At 45.5% G+C, this 17,993-nt stretch overlaps 1 protein-coding gene across 4 annotated transcripts in view; it reads left to right on the top strand.

Annotated features, from left to right (window-relative positions):
- The window catches only part of GNAL (G protein subunit alpha L), a 349,295-nt gene that overhangs the window by 321,201 nt on the left and 10,101 nt on the right, over positions 1-17,993 (top strand). For all 4 annotated transcript variants that reach the window (XM_075062930.1, XM_032789478.2, XM_032789485.2 and 1 more), the window contains 5 exons: positions 940-994; positions 11,533-11,606; positions 13,470-13,528; positions 13,949-14,069; positions 17,282-17,412. In XM_075062930.1, coding sequence (XP_074919031.1) covers positions 940-994; positions 11,533-11,606; positions 13,470-13,528; positions 13,949-14,069; positions 17,282-17,412 — 440 coding nt within the window. The remainder of the gene's footprint in view (positions 1-939; positions 995-11,532; positions 11,607-13,469; positions 13,529-13,948; positions 14,070-17,281; positions 17,413-17,993) is intronic.

Raw genomic sequence — 17,993 nt, 5'->3', positions numbered from 1 at the left:
GGAATTTTTGGCTGGTGGCAGCGAGATCAGATCTAAGCTGGAAATTAAGCTTAGAGGGGTTCATGCAGGCACCCAAATTTTTGGACGCTAAGGACCAGATTTGGGAAAGCTGTTTATGATAAGGCGCACTGAATTTTTTTTAAATTTCCTTACTTATGTTATACCAGGCTCGGCAACCTTTCAGAAGTGTGCTGAGTCTTCATTTATTCACTCGAATTTAAGGTTTCGTGTGCCAGTAATACATTTTAACATTTTTAGAAGGCCTCTTTCTATAAGTCTGTAATATATAATTAAACTATTGTTGTATGTAAAGTAAATAAGGTTTTTAAAGTGTTTAAGAAGCATCATTTAAAATTAAACTAAAATGCAGAGCCTCCCGGACTGGTGACCAGGACCCAGGCAGTGCAAGTGCCACTGAAAATCAGCTCGTGTGCCGCCTTCAGCACATGTGCCAGAGGTTGCCTGTGTTATACTAACCCCTTACAATAGATTATTAAAATTAATAATATTTTTTAAACAGGTTTTGTTTATAAAACAAAACAAACTCCTCTCCCCATTTTTTTTAACCAAATCCTAAATTTTAGGTTTGAACGACTTGACAGTGTTCTTGTTGCATAGATTCATTATCTCATATGAGGAAGTGTGGATTTAAAACAACATTTTATTTAATGCAGTTTTACAAAATTCATATTTACTTTGATCCCATTTGGCTTGTTTGTGGGTATTGCCTGACAGTAAGTATAAAGCATAATATTGCAAGATGAACTAGGTAAATGGTGTGTTGTGTACAGAAAATATATACTTGATCAAAGTAAATTGTTAGACTTAGGTGTTAACCTTGAACCCATCTTTTTATAAGTGTTAGAATCTAAAATTGAAAAGGTAACAGAGATTGTAGAGTTCACGATTTTCTAAATGTGTGTGTGTTTTTTATTCTAGCTTTCTGGAAAGAATTGACAGCGTCAGCATGGTTGACTATACACCCACAGACCAGGTAAGTGAAACTGAAGAGGTAGTGTGTGAACTAGAGTACCTGTTTTTGAAAGATAATAATTTCTGATGTAATATAATTTCCTTTGGGGGGAGAAACTAGAAACACATTTACATGAATTCCTTATGTAAACATTACTTTAATCTCAGCTGATTTTGATGTTTCACAGAAATATGGCAAACCACATAATTCTTGAATCTGGTGCAGTACTTCAGCCAGTACTCTAAGGAGATAGTGAAATATTGCAGTTCAGAATATGTTAAGAGTCCTTCCAGTGGAACCAGCTAGATTAATACAATCAGTGCTGTTGTTGACTCCTATGATCCATCTGTTCTTCCTCCCTACATCCCATTAGGGTGACCAGATGTCCTGATTTTAGAGGACAGTCCCGATTTTGGGGTCTTTTTCTAAAATAGGTTCCTATTACCCCCACCTCGTTCCGATTTTTTACATTTGCTTTCTGATCACCCTACTTTCCATTCTGTCTCCCCCAAACCACAGCATTCGACACTAACTGAGAAGTCCCAAGCTTTCCTGGGCAGGCCTCCATATGTAAAAGAAATGTTTCGTTTCTACTGTGCGGCAGTGGTGACAAACAGGAGAGAGGGGGTGCACTGGGGACTGTGCCTTCGGCATGTGGCAGAGCCAGAGCTCTGTGGTAGCTACCTACGCTAGAGTGTAGGAGAAAGCAACTCTGGTGGAAGCATATCTAATGAGTTTGCACTGCAGATCCACTAGGTCAGGGGTCTCAAACTCCCAGATGGCCCGCAATCCTCTCCAGTGTGGCTCGCAGGGCTCCAGCGGTTTTGGGGCCGGATCTCTCCCTTGGCACCACCTGTTGCCCCCAGGCACTCCTCCGCTCCAGGTGCCCCGGCAGCACAGCACAGCAGAGCTGAGCAGCATCTGCCTGCTCACTCCAGTGGCTGCCAGCCCCTCCCTGCAGCCCAGGGGTGGGGCAGGGTGGGCTGTGCCTTTGTGCGCTGCCCCCGCCCTGAGCCCCCCTGCGGCAAATGGGATGCTGTGGGGGCGGTGCCTGGGGGCAGAAGCGCGCGGAGGCCCCACCTTGGAGCCCCAGGTAAGGACCGCACCCCAAACCCCTTCCCAGAGCCTGCATCCATACCCCACATACCCTCTCCCGCCCCCAAACTCCCCGGAGCCTGCACTCTTGTCCCCTTCCCACACACCCCCTCTCACCCTCAAACTCCCTCCCAGAACCTGCACCCCCTTCCCCTTCCCACACACCCCCACCCTCAAACTCCGTTCCAGAGCCTGCATCCCACCCCCCGAGCCCCCAGATTCCCTCCCAGAGCCTGCATCACATCCCCGCACACCCCCAAGCTCCCAAACTCCATCCCAGAGCCTGCATCCCAATCCCCTACCCTAGACCTCCTCCTCCACCCAAACTCCGTCCAGAGCCTTAGGCAGGTGGGAGTGGAGTTTTTGGGAGGTAGAGTTTTTGGGGAGTGGGTTCTGGGCAGCATGAGTGACATTGGCCCACTGGGAGGATTTGAGGACTGGCACTGGCCCTAAGGTAAATTCAATTTGAGACCCCTGCACTAGGCCATAAACATGCTAGAAGGGGAAGGATTTCTATTTTTCTTCCCCTTTCCCTCCAGCCAACACCTATTTCCCATAGGCAATCCCGTTTACCTAAGCTTTGTTTGTGGGACTATAGGTTGACCTCTAGTTTCATGTTGAGACACAGATGCATCATATGGATTTATTATATCATTTGTACCACTGTGAAACTAGAACAAATTTGTTGCTTATTCAATTGGGACTGGGCACTTGGAGTTAAATAACATGTATGTGCATTTAAATTTTTAAACTTTATATTTCAGGATCAGTCTTCAGAGTGACATTCCTTCTCTATAGCTACTGAAAGTAACATTAGGCAGGCCACTCTTTTTTTTGTTTTTTTGTTTTTTTAATTGTTTCATTATATTTTGTTATGGCACCCAGAGGCCTTCCAGCAGGGGTACCAAAAATTTGCCTGTTAGTCACATACTCCTCTCTCAGATGCCTTGATGCTATGTCCATTTAGCACTCCAGTCATGTAGGCTAAAATATTTGTATTTTTTCATTACTTGTATTATGGTAGCACCTACAAGTCCCAACTCGTAAGAGGGGCCTCATTGAGATAGGTCTTACATACACATAGTAAAAGAGTGTCCTGTTTTGGAAAGCTCGCAGTGTAAATGGGCATATATGGGGTGGGAGATAGAAAGTATTGTCTCATTTTACAGTTGGGTAACTGGGGCACAGAGAGATTAATGGACTTACCAAAGGTCATACAGGAAGTCTATGGCAGAGCGAGGAATGGAATCCAAGTCACCTGTGGTTGAGGACTTTAACCATAAGACTATCCAGATGCTCCAAGAGATATGCGGCAGTGCAAAGGAATTATAACTAAGGCTAAGATTTTGTCATGGTTATTTTTAGTAAAAGTCACGGACAGATCACGGGCAATAAATAAAAATTCATGGAAGCTGTGACCTATCTGTGACTTCTGCTGCTGCGGCTCCCTGGTTTTCCCTGCCACTATGGTGGCTGGGAGCTGTGGGGTTCCCCCTCTGCCTGCAGCAACTGGAAGCTGCAGGGTAACCATATTTCCTAAAAAGAAAACGGGATACCCCCAGGTGCTCACCCAAGGCACCCCCGCCCCTCTGCATGAGGTTGTTGCCCATTGCTGAAACTCTGAGGAGGGCTTAGGAGTCTGTTACCTGTCGCTGGAACCTTGCAGGGGGGCCCCCTGTCGCTGTTGTCGCCTGTTACTGGAAACTTGCTGGGGCCGCACTGGCTGCTAGTTCCAGAGTCCTGCAGCCCCTGGAGCTGAAGCAGAGAATATCATGTAGGTCTCTGGAAATCATGGATTCTGTGACTTTCATGACCTCTGTGACATAAACATAGCCCTAATTATAACTATAGTATTTGTAAACAGTATTCACAAGGCAAAAATCATACAGAAGAATGAATACAAAATAGAAATAGAATATGCAAACAACAGGTTACTAAAGCTGTCTGAGAAGATGATGACTTTGCCGCTGGAAAGTGGCTTCAGAGCAGGTTCGCCTTCATAAGACTTAAAGACTCATTCCTAGAATCATGACCTGACTTCTGCTTCAAGCTTACTGGTGCAACTGGGGAGACATAGGCAAAGAGGGAGCCTTACTCTTTGGTTTCACCATCTCCTTAGGCCCATTTGTTCCTCTGGAGCCTTTCTGCACGCTATGCTGTCATTCTTGATGGCTTTATTATACCTGGAGTTGGTAGGGACTTCTATGCTTAGGTTGCCTAACGCTTGCTAGTGTAGAAAGTTATGTCCCAGGGTTTTTTTTATTTGAGCAGTTCTCACACGTCCGTTGTTTGCAGAAGGTCTTTGAGATTTGGAAGAGAGAGAGGCTTTCTTTGGGCAAGACAAGTGTCTTTATCCCCTAAAATTCCATTCAGGTTTTTCTGAGAGAGAATTTATAAAAATCATCATTTCTCTTCTATTACTTGCATTCCTTAGGAAAATGTTGGCAGCTGGACTACTGGGAAGTGTCTGATAACTAAGGCTGCGAGTCTGTCACAGAGATCTTTCCGTGACCTCTGTGACTTCTGCAGCGGCCAGTGCTGGCTCAGGGCCTGGCCTGAGGGGTTGGAAGGTGCAGGGGTGGGGGTGCTTACCTCAGGGTGGGGAGCTCCCCAGGTCCCACTGGCATAGCCCTGAAGCTCCTAGGTGGAGGAGGGGCCAGGGTACTGAGTCCTCATGCTGCCTGTGCCCGCAGGCCCTGCCCACAGTGGTTCCTGGGCAATGGGAGCTGCATAGCCAGTGCTTGTGGCGGGAACAGTACATGGAGCCTCCTGGTCCCTCCACAGCCTAGGAGCTGCAGGGAAATGCAGAGCCGGGTAGGGAGCCCCTGCCACCTCCCCGCCCCCCGCACCATTGGGGTCCCTGGACCACACGCTGCTGCCTGGCCACCTCCCCCAGCACCCATGGCACCCCTGGACTGCCCCCCCCAAGCACCCGCGACCCCCCGCCCAAGTTTTAGTTAGGGGTATATAGTAAAAGTCATGGACTGGTCATGGGCCGTGAATTTTTGTTTTTTTACTAAAAATACCCATGACTAAAACGTAAACTTACTGATAACTACTCAGAGCACCTGTAGCAGTGGCTGTTGGAGGGGAGAGAAAGAGACCAGATTGGGCTTCCCTCCCCAGACTCAGTACACAGCCCTAGTTGCCCGTTTCCCTCCCCTCTCCAGCTTGTAGCACTACAAGTGGGCTTAAAGCTCTCTTAACTCATAGGGTGATGGGGAGAGAGAGAACTGGGACAGGCTTGCTCCAACCAGTCCCTGGCCACAGCAACTCATGCCATCTTCCTAGGGCAGTACATGGTACAGGACTTACCCCGTCTCCTAGGCGGGAAGAAGAGAAAGAGGGAGAGGTAGATCAGGCTTCTTCCCACCTCTGAGAAAACAGCCATCTTCTGCTGCCAGCTACTGTAGTTAATTCTGTAGCTCAGGTCATAGCAGTCTGGGCTGCAGTATTGGAAGGTTCAGGGTTCAAACCCAATGATAAGGATAAGTTTGTACAATTCTTTTTGAGTGCTGTCCCTGTGGATGCTCCACTTCAGGTGACGGTGCCTCCTGGCACCATTGATTGAAGATTTTCAGTAGCAGTGCCTGGTTGGGCTGCACGTGCGCAGCAGCTGTCTCGCGGCCGTTGGAGTCTTGGTCAGTGTGCACATGGCCCATACCCCTCAGTTCCTTCTCAACTGTCCTCGGCTGAAGATGGAGCTTGGAACAGTGTGATATCTTCTCCTCTTCCTATAGTTAAATAGATAGAAATACCTGTTAGATATATTCCCAGTTCTAGTACAGTTAGTTAGATAGTTGCTAGTAGTGTAAAAAAAAAAAAAAAAATTTCATTTCAGTTCTCCCCTTGTTCGCGTCTGCCTCAGGGACACAAACTTTCCTTAGAAATGCCAGGCTCCCCTGGCTTCAAGAGATGGGGCTCCTGCCACAAAGTGATGCCAAGATCTGATGGGCACTCTGTGCGTGAGGTGCCTTGGTGAAGCACACATACCATCTAAGTGCACTCACTGTAACAACCTCAAGCCCGTCGTGACTGGGCTCTCCACCTTATAATGATCCTTATGGAGCAGTAGCTCCAACCAAGATCTGACAGGGATGACCAAAAGTCCACCACAACCACTGGCACCATAGCAATTCTTAACCCAAAAGGACATTACTGTGGCATCCGTGCCACAATCTCCTCTCCTCAGCACTGATGGATCACCGATTATTACTCAACCCATGTCTCCCACAGCACCGTTGATGTTCACCAACAGCAAGAATGAGGAGCAGGACCACTCCCTCATTCTTCATAGAAAGGGAATGGGGGGGCTCACTAGAACCAAAGAACTGTCACATGCAACCACCTTACCCATGGTTTGGGCAGTTTTGGATGTGCCCTCTCATGGGTTTTCCCATGCAGTGGCTGCTGTGGGACCCGTGGACTTCATACATGGCCCACTACACATGAACCTCTTCACCACCCAGGGGAGAATGATGCTCTCCACCAACGTCTCTGCTATCTACAATATTGGTGGCCCCAGAAGAGACGACCAAAGAACCACAGGAGGAAACAGGCACCAAGAACTTGTCGCCCGCATATAACTTGTCCTCTTCCCCCCAACGAGGCCATCATGCCGCCCCTTCCAACGCTGGCAGATGATTTCAAGCAATTCCAGGAATTGTTTTAAAAAATAGGCATTAGCCAGGACATTCCCCTAGAGGAGGGCTTGGAGAACCAGCACAAGTTGCTGAAGACACTACAGCCATCCTCTACTGCAAAATTCGCCATCCCCATAAATGAGGCGATCCTAGAGCTGGCAGAGACAGTATGGCAACAGTATGGAGAAACCAGCCACTGCCTCTCCCCCCCTTGACGTGCAAAAGAGCAGACAGGAAGTATTAAGGAATGGATTTTCTTTTTTCCTACCCTCAACCAAATTCTCTCGTGGTGGAAGCTGCAGCTTATAGGGACAAACAACACAACACAGGTCTACACCTCAGGATAAAGATCACAAACGCCTGAGCCTCAAGTTATACACCTCTTCCACCTTGCAATTTTGTATTGCCACTTACAGCACTCTCCTGACAAAATATGATCACAATAATTATGCCAAACTCTTTGAATTTACCACTGACCTCCCTGAGGACAAGAACACACAACTCAAGACCATACTTGTTGAAGGACAGCTGGTCTCGAGAACTGTCTTACAAGCAGTCCTGGATATGGCCGATACAGTTGCCCGTATCACTGCTGTGGCTATCATCATGTGTAGAGCTTCCTGGCCCTTGTCCTCGGGCGTACCCAAGGAGCTGCAATTGAAGTTAGAGGATCTACCTTTTAATAAGGACAAACTATTCTCCACCAAAACAGATGAAGTTCTACACACTGTGAAGGACTCACATGCGACCTCATGCACACTTGGCATATACACTCCGCCTCAGAAGAGGAAGAGACACCAGACCTACCAATTCCCTAGGGATCATCCATATACCTACCCTCAACCCAGTCCATATAACTTGGGCAGACAAAGGAACAGACTACCTCGGTGCCGGCAGGCACAACCACAGCAATCAGCACCCCAACCCACCGGAAACAAACGGCAATTTTGAAGGTTTGGTCAAGGGTTTGAATGACCTTCCTATGACTCCAGCGCCTATCTGCCCGTTTGGCCACTGCCTGCTACATTTTTACCAGATGTGGGAGCACATCACTCAAGACCATTGGGTCTTAGAAATAGTTCAATCGGGCTATTCCATCCCCTTTACTTCTTGCCCCACTACCCTCCCTCCCTCCCTGTCCCTCTTCAGGGACCCCTCTCACAAGCACCTTCTGAGGCTGGAGGTAAATCGTCTCCTCCAGCTGGGTGCCATGGAACCAGTACTGACACAATACAGCCTGAAGGGGTTTTATTCACACTGTTTCCTGACTCAGAAGAAAAGTGCGGGATGGCGCCCGATACTAGACCTCAGAAAACTCAACAAATTTGCACTCTCCCAAAAATTCAAGATGGTCACCTTAGGCACAATAATCCCAGCACTGGAGCAAGGGGACTGGTTTTCAGCCCTTGACCTGCAAGATGCATACTTTAACTTCACTATACACCCAGCTCACAGATGATTCCTCCAGTTCACGATCATTTGCAATACAGAGTGCTCCCATTTGGACTGTCCACCGCACTGAGAGTCTCCAAAACCCTTGCAGTAGTTGCAGCATATCAATTCAAACAAGAGATCATAATTTTCCCATATCTGGACAATTGACTCCTCAAAGGACGCACGTTCACAGAGACAGAAACAAGCACACAACTGACCACCCATCTCTTCCAAAAACTGGGACTTCAACTCAATATGCAGAAGTCAACCTTAGTACCCACGCAGCAGTTAGACTTCATCAGGGCACACCTTAACTCAGTTCCAGACAAAGCTTTTTATCCCATACCAGATACAGGCTATAGAACACCTGGTAGACAACGTCTCCATATGCCCACGGATTGAGGCGAGGACCTGCTTACAACTATTAGGACACATGGCTGCCACCACGTTCATGGTAAAGCATGCCAGACTACATATGCAGTTTCTCCAAGGCTGGCTGAGTTCAGTATACAGACCCACCAAATGTAGCCTGAACAAGCTCATTACGCCACCTCCCAAAGTCCTAGAATCCCTACAGTAGTGGACCAAACCAGAAAACCTATGTGCGGGTATTCCCTTCCAACAAACACCACCATTGATCATGATTACAACAGATGCCTCCCTACTGGGCTGGGGGGCACACCAGAATCACCACACAGTACAAGGCAGGTGGTCACCATCCAAGACAGGCCTACACAGAAAGTTACTGGACTCAGAGTGGTGAGAAAGCCTGCCTTCATTTCCTGTCTCTCATAAGAAACGAATCTATAAAGGTGATAACAGACAACATAGTGTGCATGTTTTACATTAACAGACAAGGGGGGGCTCGGTCCCACCCCCTCTGCACCAAGGCCATGAGACACCACATTGACATCTCAGCTTCCTGTCTCCCGGGATGTCTAAATACCGCATCTGACACACTAAGCAGACACTTTTCGCAGGAGCACGAGAGGGAATTGAATCATATGATCTTACAACAGGTCTGCTACCAATGGGGATTTCCCTCTGTTGATCTATTTGCCACAGTGCAAAACCACAAATGCCCACAGTTCTATCCAAGGCGGGACTCAGTCCCTGATCTCTGGGGGATGCTTTCCTGATCAGTTGGAATGCATTCCCTTCCATACCTCTGATATACAGAGTCCTACGCAAAATCAGGAATGACAAGGCCAAAACCATCATGATTGCTCCACCATGGCCTAGACAGACCTGGTACCCTTACCTTCTGCACATGTCAGTTTGTCCTCCACGGATCCTCCCAATGAAGCCAAACCTCCTATCACAGGCCAACGGCCACATCATCCATCCGCAACTGGAGAAGCTCCATCTGAAGGTGTGGCTGCTCCATGGTTCCATTTATAAAAGTTAACCTGTTCAGAACAAGTCAAACAAGTGTTAATGAACAACAGACGTGAGTCCACGTAGAAGACCTGCCTACAAAAGTGGAAATGCTTTTCCACATGGAGTCTTGACAAACACCTCACTCCCTGCACTACGCCCCTACCCATGGTGCTAGACCATTTTCTAGAGCTTAAGAACTCAGACCTATCCCTAAGCTCTATCAAAGTCCATCTCTCGGCAATTAATACCTTCCATGACAAGATTGATGGGTTCTCGACATTTACACATCCAGTCATGAAACACTTCTTAGCTGGGCTCCAGAACCTTTATCCCAAAGTACACTCTCCCACATCCACGTGGGATCTGAACCTAGTCCTCAATGGACTCATGATACCCGCATTCAAACCACTAGCCACTTGCTCCTTACAACACGTCAGTGAAGGTGACATTCTTAGTGGCCATCACATCCGCTAGAAGGGTTAGCGAGATTAGTGCACTGATGGGCAATCCACCCTACATGGTCTTCGTCTACCTTCCATATCAACCAACCTATTCATCTCCCTGCATTCTATCCTAAGCCGCACAAAACCTATAAGACGCTTCATTGCACTCCTGGATGTTAGGAGGGCTATAGCCTTCTACTTAAACAGAACAAAACCTTTTCATAAATCCCTGAGATTGTTCATTTCGATGACAGAAGGATCAGAAGGTGTTGCTATATCCAAGCAATGTCTTTCCAACTGAATATGCAATTGCATCTGCCTGTGTTATCAAACACACAACATACAATTCCCTACTGGGATTAGATCCCATTCTACTAGGGCCATGGCAACATACATGGCATTCAATGTGGAAATTTGCAAAACTGCCACATGAACATCAGCGCATACCTTTGCTAACCACTCTGCCATCACTCAAGACTTTAGGGCAGATGCCGCACTAGACCTCACAGTCCGCTCTACTTCTACATTCACATAACTCCAAAGCCCCCGCAACCATAATGGATACTGCTTTACATTCACCTGAAGTGGAGCACCCACAGGGACAACACTCGAAGAAGAAGAGAAAGTTACTCATCTTGTGCAGTAATTGAGGTTCTTCGAGATGGTGGGTCCTTGTGAGTGCTCCACTACCCACCTTCCTCCCCTCTACTTTGGAGTTCGCTACGAGGATTCTACGGTAGAGAAGGAACTGATGGATGTGGGCCGCGAGACAGCTGCTGCACACACGCAGCCCGACCAGGCACTGCTGCCAAAAATCTCCAATCAACGGTGCTGGAATGCACCGTCACCTGAAATGGAGTACCATAGGGACCCACATCTCAAAGAACCTCAGTTACTGCGCAAGGTGAGTTAACTTCTCTTGCACACGGTAGAATTTTAAAATATTTTTCCTTTAAAAAAACCCTAGGAAATTACATTAAAAACTATGTTAAGAATATTATTTGTTTTAAAGTTAAGAAGTAGTCAAAAGATAGGAAATGCCAGGTTTGCAGCTGTGCATATAACTTTAATTCTACCCCCTTCTTAGTTATGATACAATCTTTAATTACATGATCACATACTATTTTTCCCTAGGACTCATCTCATTCAGGGCATAAGAGGGGCAGAATTAAGATTGTATAAGCAACTGTAAATCTGGCACTCCCTAACTTGTGAGTGCTTGACTTTGCAACCTAACATTTTAAACTTATTGTTATATAATTTAAAATACATTATCCATCTCACATGTGCAACTTTAGACAATCATCAGTAACAGACTTCAATATGTGTTTAGTGGACGAAAACATCCGACATCCCCCTGCTTCTACAAAGTCAAGATCTAGTTATGTTATTTTATTTGTATACTGATTGTGTGAATTTGCAGGTAAATGCTTATAAACAAGACAGATTTTACTTTAATTAAAATAAACATCAAGGATTTTCATCTAAAGGAGTATTCCATGCTTTTCAAATCAAAATAAGGGGGTAAAAATGTCATTCATCTGTGTTATTTTCTTATTTCTAGGATCTATTAAGATGCAGAGTTTTGACATCAGGGATTTTTGAAACAAGATTTCAAGTAGATAAAGTAAATTTTCAGTAAGTGTATTAGGAATAATTTATGGTTATTGTACTTACTTTGAACCACTTCATTCAGATGTCCCTACCTCACATTTTTTATATTGTAGCTATTGTAGGTCTTCCAACCTCTTTGTCTTTATAGGACACATTGTAATTGGCTTTTACTCAAAAAGAAAAGAAAGCTGAAAACTGTAGTAGTGTTCCCTAGTGTCTTTCTATCCTACAGTGTATCTGTGGTGGATGTTGCTTATTATTTCATTTCATAATGTTTATGTAATCTTGTCAATTTACACAGTACTTCCTTTACTTTCTTTGGCATCAATGCAGACTTCATTGGGAATATTTGCATCAGCAAGGGTTTGAAGAATTAGGCCCAAAGAAATAAATCTCTTCTTGGTCTGAAGAGCTGTAATCTATGGATTTTGAGGTTTAGTATCAGTGGTGGGCAACCTGGAGCCCACAGGCTGCATGCGACCCATTAGGGTAATCAGATTGCAGGCCACGAGGCCGCCATTTCCCACGTCTCCCATTGGCCAGGAACGGTGAACCACGGTGACTGGGAGCTGCGGGGGCCATGCCAGCGGACGGTCAACGTCAGCAAAATGTCTCACGGCCCACAATCAAATTACCCTAATGGGCCGCATGTGCCCTGCGGGCCGCAGGTTGCCCACCACTGTTTTATATTGTTTCTCTATTAAAACACACACAGTTTTTTTCAAATGCCTCATCAGACTGCTTGTAGTTATTATTTTTAACCAAAATATTTTATCAATATTGTGCCTCTGAATTTTAACTTCCCCACTGAGTGTTGGAAATATTCTGAAACTTGTGCCTGTTAGAGCACAGTAGGTCCAAACGTTTTGATGGCAAACCTATAAAAGGGTCCCACACAAAACCTCAGCCACATATAGTTCTAAAGCAGGGGTCTCAAACTCCTGGCCCGTGGGCCATCTGCGGCCCGTGAGCCTCCCCAGTGTGGCCCCCAGCAGCTTGGGGCCAGATCTCTCCCTTGGCCCCACATACCACCCCCAGGGGCCCCAGCAGCACAGCGGAGCTGAGCTGCATCTGCCTGCTTGCTCCAGTGGCTACCGGCCCCTCCCTGCGGTCCAGGGGCGGGGTTGTGCCTCCATGTGCTACCCTACCCTGAGCGCCCCTGTGGCCAATGAGACGTTGCGGGGACGGTTCCTGGCGCAAGAAGTGCACAGAGGCCCCCGGCCTGCCTTGCCTTGGAGTCCCAGATAAGCGCCACACCCCGCCCCCCTTCCAGAGCCTGCACCCACAGCCCCCAAACTCCCTCCCAGAGCCTGCATCCCCTCCCCACACACTCCCCAGCCCCCAAACTCCATTCCAGAGCCTGCACCCCAGACCCCCTCCCCCACCCAAACTCCCTCCCAGAGCCCAATCTCTCACCTCTTCTGCATCCAAGCTCCCTCCCGGAGCCTGCACCCCAATCCCCCATCTCAGACCTCCTCCCCAACCCAATCTTTGCCCAGAACCTTAGGCAGGTCGGGGGTGGAGTTTTTTGGGGAGTGGGTTCTGGGCAGCATGAGTGACATTGGCCCACTGGGAGGATTTGAGGACTTACACTGGCCCTAAGGTAAATTGAGTTTGAGACCCCTGTCCTAAAGGCTTAAAACTCTATTTATCCTGCAGGAAAAGTGTGTTTCTGTAGAAATTCAGAGGAATTCTCCCAACAGGTCAGGGAAAATGGAATTGTTATGTCTGCATGACATGGCAACACAATTTCAGGAACTCTTCCCCTTCAGGCAGTATTTCTTTGCTTTTGCCCTTAGTTCTGTCAGACTGAACCCTATCCCTGCATGCTTCATGTGAATTTCCTAGTGCACACAAATGATATAACATCCTATGGCTTTTTAACAGCATGTTTGATGTGGGTGGCCAGAGAGATGAAAGAAGAAAATGGATCCAATGTTTTAATGGTAAGTCTGCACCACATTTTTAGCTTGAATCTTTTCTCTGCTGGGAGAGTTTCTGCTCTTAGAATTTTGGTTTACACTAAATTTAAATAAGCCAGTCTCTTTTTTCAAAAACATCTGTGAATTTTGTGTTATTTTATCAGTTCACTACATCTTCTCTTAAGTTTCTCTTACCAAATGAAGTGTTTGCAGCAAAACAGTCTCATTTGAACATAGATTAAAACTGCACATCACCATGTGACATTAATAAAGGAACCCAACATCACATATAATTTCTTCCAACATAAATTAGAGTACACACTGCAGACGGAGTTGTGTGGTGCCTTTGTGTGACTGCATTAAAGTATTACAATGTTGAGTTTGTTTGAGGTAAATGAAACATTCTGTTCTTTTTATTTTTTTTCTTTTGTGTGTTCCACCAAGATGTTACTGCTATAATCTTTGTTGTGGCCTGTAGCAGCTACAACATGGTAATAAGGGAAGACAATAACACAAACAGACTACGGGAATCCCTGGATCTCTTCAAAAGCATCTGGAACAATAGGTAAAAATAAATCTCTTTCTGGAGCATTAACGTATCAGTAATAATGAAATTAGTATTTAGCACGTACATTTTTCTAAGCTTTGTTCAAGTATTAATTATTTAAACATTAGTTAATAATTTTAAAGGCTCAGTCAAGTACTTTTTCTATCTGTTATCTCTGTAGCAACTTATAGAAATTTCAAATAAAATACTTTCCTTACCGATTGAAAAGAAGTTTGCCACTTTTAAGTTGCCAATGAACATGTACTTCAGTGCATGCAGTGATACCTCACTAGTGAGCAGGCCCCATTGCTATGTGTTTAGAAAATGTCAAGACAGGACCAGAATGTTTCCTGGTAACCTATCCTGAAGCACCACCAACTGCACTAACCCCTCCGCAACACCATCTATGGCCTTGGAACAGGGCTATTGTACTTACGGTACATTGCTGCTGCTGCAGAGACAAGACTATGTCAGTTTCTCGGTATTCTAACAAGATCATAGAATTGAACAAGAAGCCAACAGTCCAGATGGCCCACCAGAAGCATACAGATTCAGGCAGGGAGTGAGAAGGGCTTTGGAAAGGTCAGTAGCCAGGTCTCAAGAGCTGCCACCACTTCTGTATTTCTGTAGTGCTAAGCTAAGGAAGCGAGTGAAACCCAGTTCTGCCATCGCTGTGTTTGAGTGGGGAAGATCAGGATGTTCTCATATTTCAGCTCCATCTCCCCCTCAGGTGGGAGCAGATACATTGAGGATCTCCTCTCATCCAGCAGTATGGTAGCAGTAGCAACAACCAACTTCATGCACGTTCATGGCATCAGTCTCAATACCACAAGAGCGTACAGGCAGCGGCTCTCCTAAGAGTTGTCTCCTGAAAACAAGTCCAATGGGACTGCACCTAGTTATAAGCAAGTAGCCCTCTTTAAGAACTTTAGCCACTGTTTGGGTCAAGGTTAGCGCATGACATGGGGCTTCATGATAGGTCCAGTTGACAGCATGATGTCACATTTCTTGTTCCTATCCCTAATACAACCATAAAATCTTGCAGGGCTTCATTTCAAGCAGCTCCAAAATCTGTAGGGAGATTAATGTATGAAATTTGGAGTTTGCCATTTACTAAAGTGTGAAGTTACAAGGTTGTATTGTATGATAAGTATATAATTAGATATTTTAACAGCTACCACAGTTTCTCTCTCTAATCTAATTGTAGCATTCTTTTACATTACACTAATGTTGTAATCTCTGTAAATGATAGATATGGTAACTAGCTAGCAATTGAATAGGTTTCTAATTGATAATAAGTAAAAATGAAATACAGTGTAAGATCATGAGAAGTTACAAGACTTGATCTGTCTATCTTTATGCTCCCGGGTGTGAGGTGATTGGTCAGGGTCTGTCTACACTACGGGATTATTCCGATTTTACAGAAACCGGTTTTTTAAAACAGATTGTATAAAGTTGAGTGCACGCGGCCACACTAACCACATTAATTCGGTGACATGCGTCCATACCTACGCAGCTAGGCTTTGCTAGCACATGATGCAGATACTTGCTACATGCATCCGCGTGGTCAAGTGTCCTACAGAAGGACTGAAAAGGCCACGCTGCCCAGGAACTTTGCAGCTTTTTAGTACCTCCAGGAAGCTCAGGAGAGTGCCCTGGAGGATTTCCGCTCCATCCCCAGACATGTTAAAGACTTCTCCAGTAACTACGCGCGATGCATTGCAGTGCCAGGCAAATTATCATAAAACGCTGCTGAAGACCTTTTAACAAAGGTACTATCACCAGATCTCTCCATGTTCATTGTCTGGGAAGTGGCTGGGAGGGCTGAAGGTAATTCCGTAAGGTGTAGAAAAGCTCCGTCTGTTGGGGAGAACGGTGCTGTGTGCTCTCTGCCAGCTTCGTCGTCCTCTCCTCGCCTCATATCCTACAAGTCCGCAGATCCTCGCAGGCGAGTTACCCCCCCACACAAATCTAACGGACAGAGGGTGGGTAGTTGTGGCGCTCAGCGAGAAGCGGCATGTTCAGGCCCTGTCCCGGACTTCCGTTTGCTTTCTTTGGTTTCGTAGTAGGCTTGTCTGGTTCCTTAACTCACCGGCACTGTACTGAGTCCCTCCGTGTGGCCTCTCTGGCATCATGCCTTGGAATTTTTTCAAATTGATGTTTTCATTTCATCTTGGAACGGATCTCTTTTTAGCACGAATCCTCTTTTTTCCCATTCATATAGCGATCAGATCCAGTACCTCCCGAGCGGTCCATGACGGGAGCTCTTTTTCGATCTCAGGAGACTGCATTGTTACTGTGCTGAGAGCTCTGCGTTGGTCACCTGTGCTGGTGGCTCTCCACGCTGGCCAAACAGGAAATGAAATTCAGAAGTTCACGGGGCTTTTCCTGTCTACCTGGCCAGTGCATCCGAGTTCAGATGGCTTTCCAGAGAGGTCACAATGGTGCACTGTGGGATACCGCCCGGAGGCCAATACTGTCGAATTGCGGCCACACTAACCCTAATCCAACATGGCAATATCGATTTCAGCGCTACTCCCCTCGTCAGGGAGGAGTACAGAAATTGGTTTTAAGAGCCCTTTATATCGATATAAGGGGCTTCGTTGTGTGGACGGGTGCAGAGTTAAATCAGTTTAATGCTGCTAAATTCAGTATAAACACGTAGTGTAGACCAGGCCTCAGACTAAGTCAGGAAGAATTTTTAGCACAAATTCCAGTGGTGTAGTGTCACAATAATAGTCTGGTGCATTATTGTGGCAGAATGGGGTTTACTTCCCCGACTCATCAGGTACTATATAGGATTCTGGTTTGGATGGTCAGTTGGTCAGTTCAGATACAGCAATTTGTATGAAAAATGTACAAGACAGATAGGTAACCTCCAATATTTCTCTATTGCTTTAGTAGAACCAAGCACATCTTTACATGTTAAGGAGTGCTAGTATTGAGTTTTTACTGTGACGTTTTTAGAAAATGTTAACGCTCTGGTGCCTACGGCTAGTGATTTGGTAGCAGAGGGTTAATCTATAAAACAATATATTTTAAACGCTATTGATATATCAACCAGTACGGATGTGAATTCAAGATAACTGAAATATTAGTTTGGCTTGGTTGGGTTTTTTTATCAAACAAAATCACACAAAATAGGAATAGGCCATTAAAGATTCCTTTATGAAATGGTTGTCCAGTGGATGTGTTAGAGTTGGCATCAACATCTGGTTTGTTCTTCACAGGTGGTTACGGACCATTTCTATCATTTTGTTCTTGAACAAACAGGATATGCTAGCTGAAAAGGTCTTGGCAGGGAAATCAAAAATTGAAGATTACTTTCCTGAATATGTGCGTTACACTGTACCTGATGATGGTAAGATTTCGTAACTGTAGGGATTAAAGTAGCAGGCATAATCCTTGTTCTCACAAGTACTACAAAGCATGCAGATTCTTTCAATCAAAATGATGATACACCACTCTGAAAAGATAGGACACATCCATCTACACACACAAAGGGAAAACTTAACTTGGGAAAGGTTTTTGCCCTATTTTATTTGTAAGCATCTGATCACGTATCTTAGTTACATACAAAATTGTGGTAGATTGGGATGGAATGAAGCAAATTATACCAAGCTTCTTTCTTCAATTAATTGCTTATTTCAGAATAAAATGAATTCTGTACCCAAAACAAATAGAGTTGACGTGATCTAGAGGAATGAATTTCCTGTACTGAACAAGAACATTAAAAAATTGACCAATATTGCCCCAATTCAGCAAGATACTTAAGCACATAAGTAGTTCCATTGAGTCAGTGGAGACTCCTCACATGCATAGTTAAGCATATGCTTAAGTACCCTGTTAACTTGAGGATGAAAAAACACCTTATGTACTACTTAATTTACTATATTGCGGAAATTGCAGATCCCGTAATATTAAGCTTCCACTGCAGTTTTT

This window comes from Chelonoidis abingdonii, chromosome 2 (genome assembly GCF_003597395.2).
Source record: "Chelonoidis abingdonii isolate Lonesome George chromosome 2, CheloAbing_2.0, whole genome shotgun sequence".
NCBI classification, from domain to species: Eukaryota; Metazoa; Chordata; order Testudines; family Testudinidae; genus Chelonoidis; species Chelonoidis abingdonii.
The sequence above is the reverse complement of the archived record's forward strand: the minus strand, read 5'-3'. Positions and strand labels throughout refer to the sequence as shown.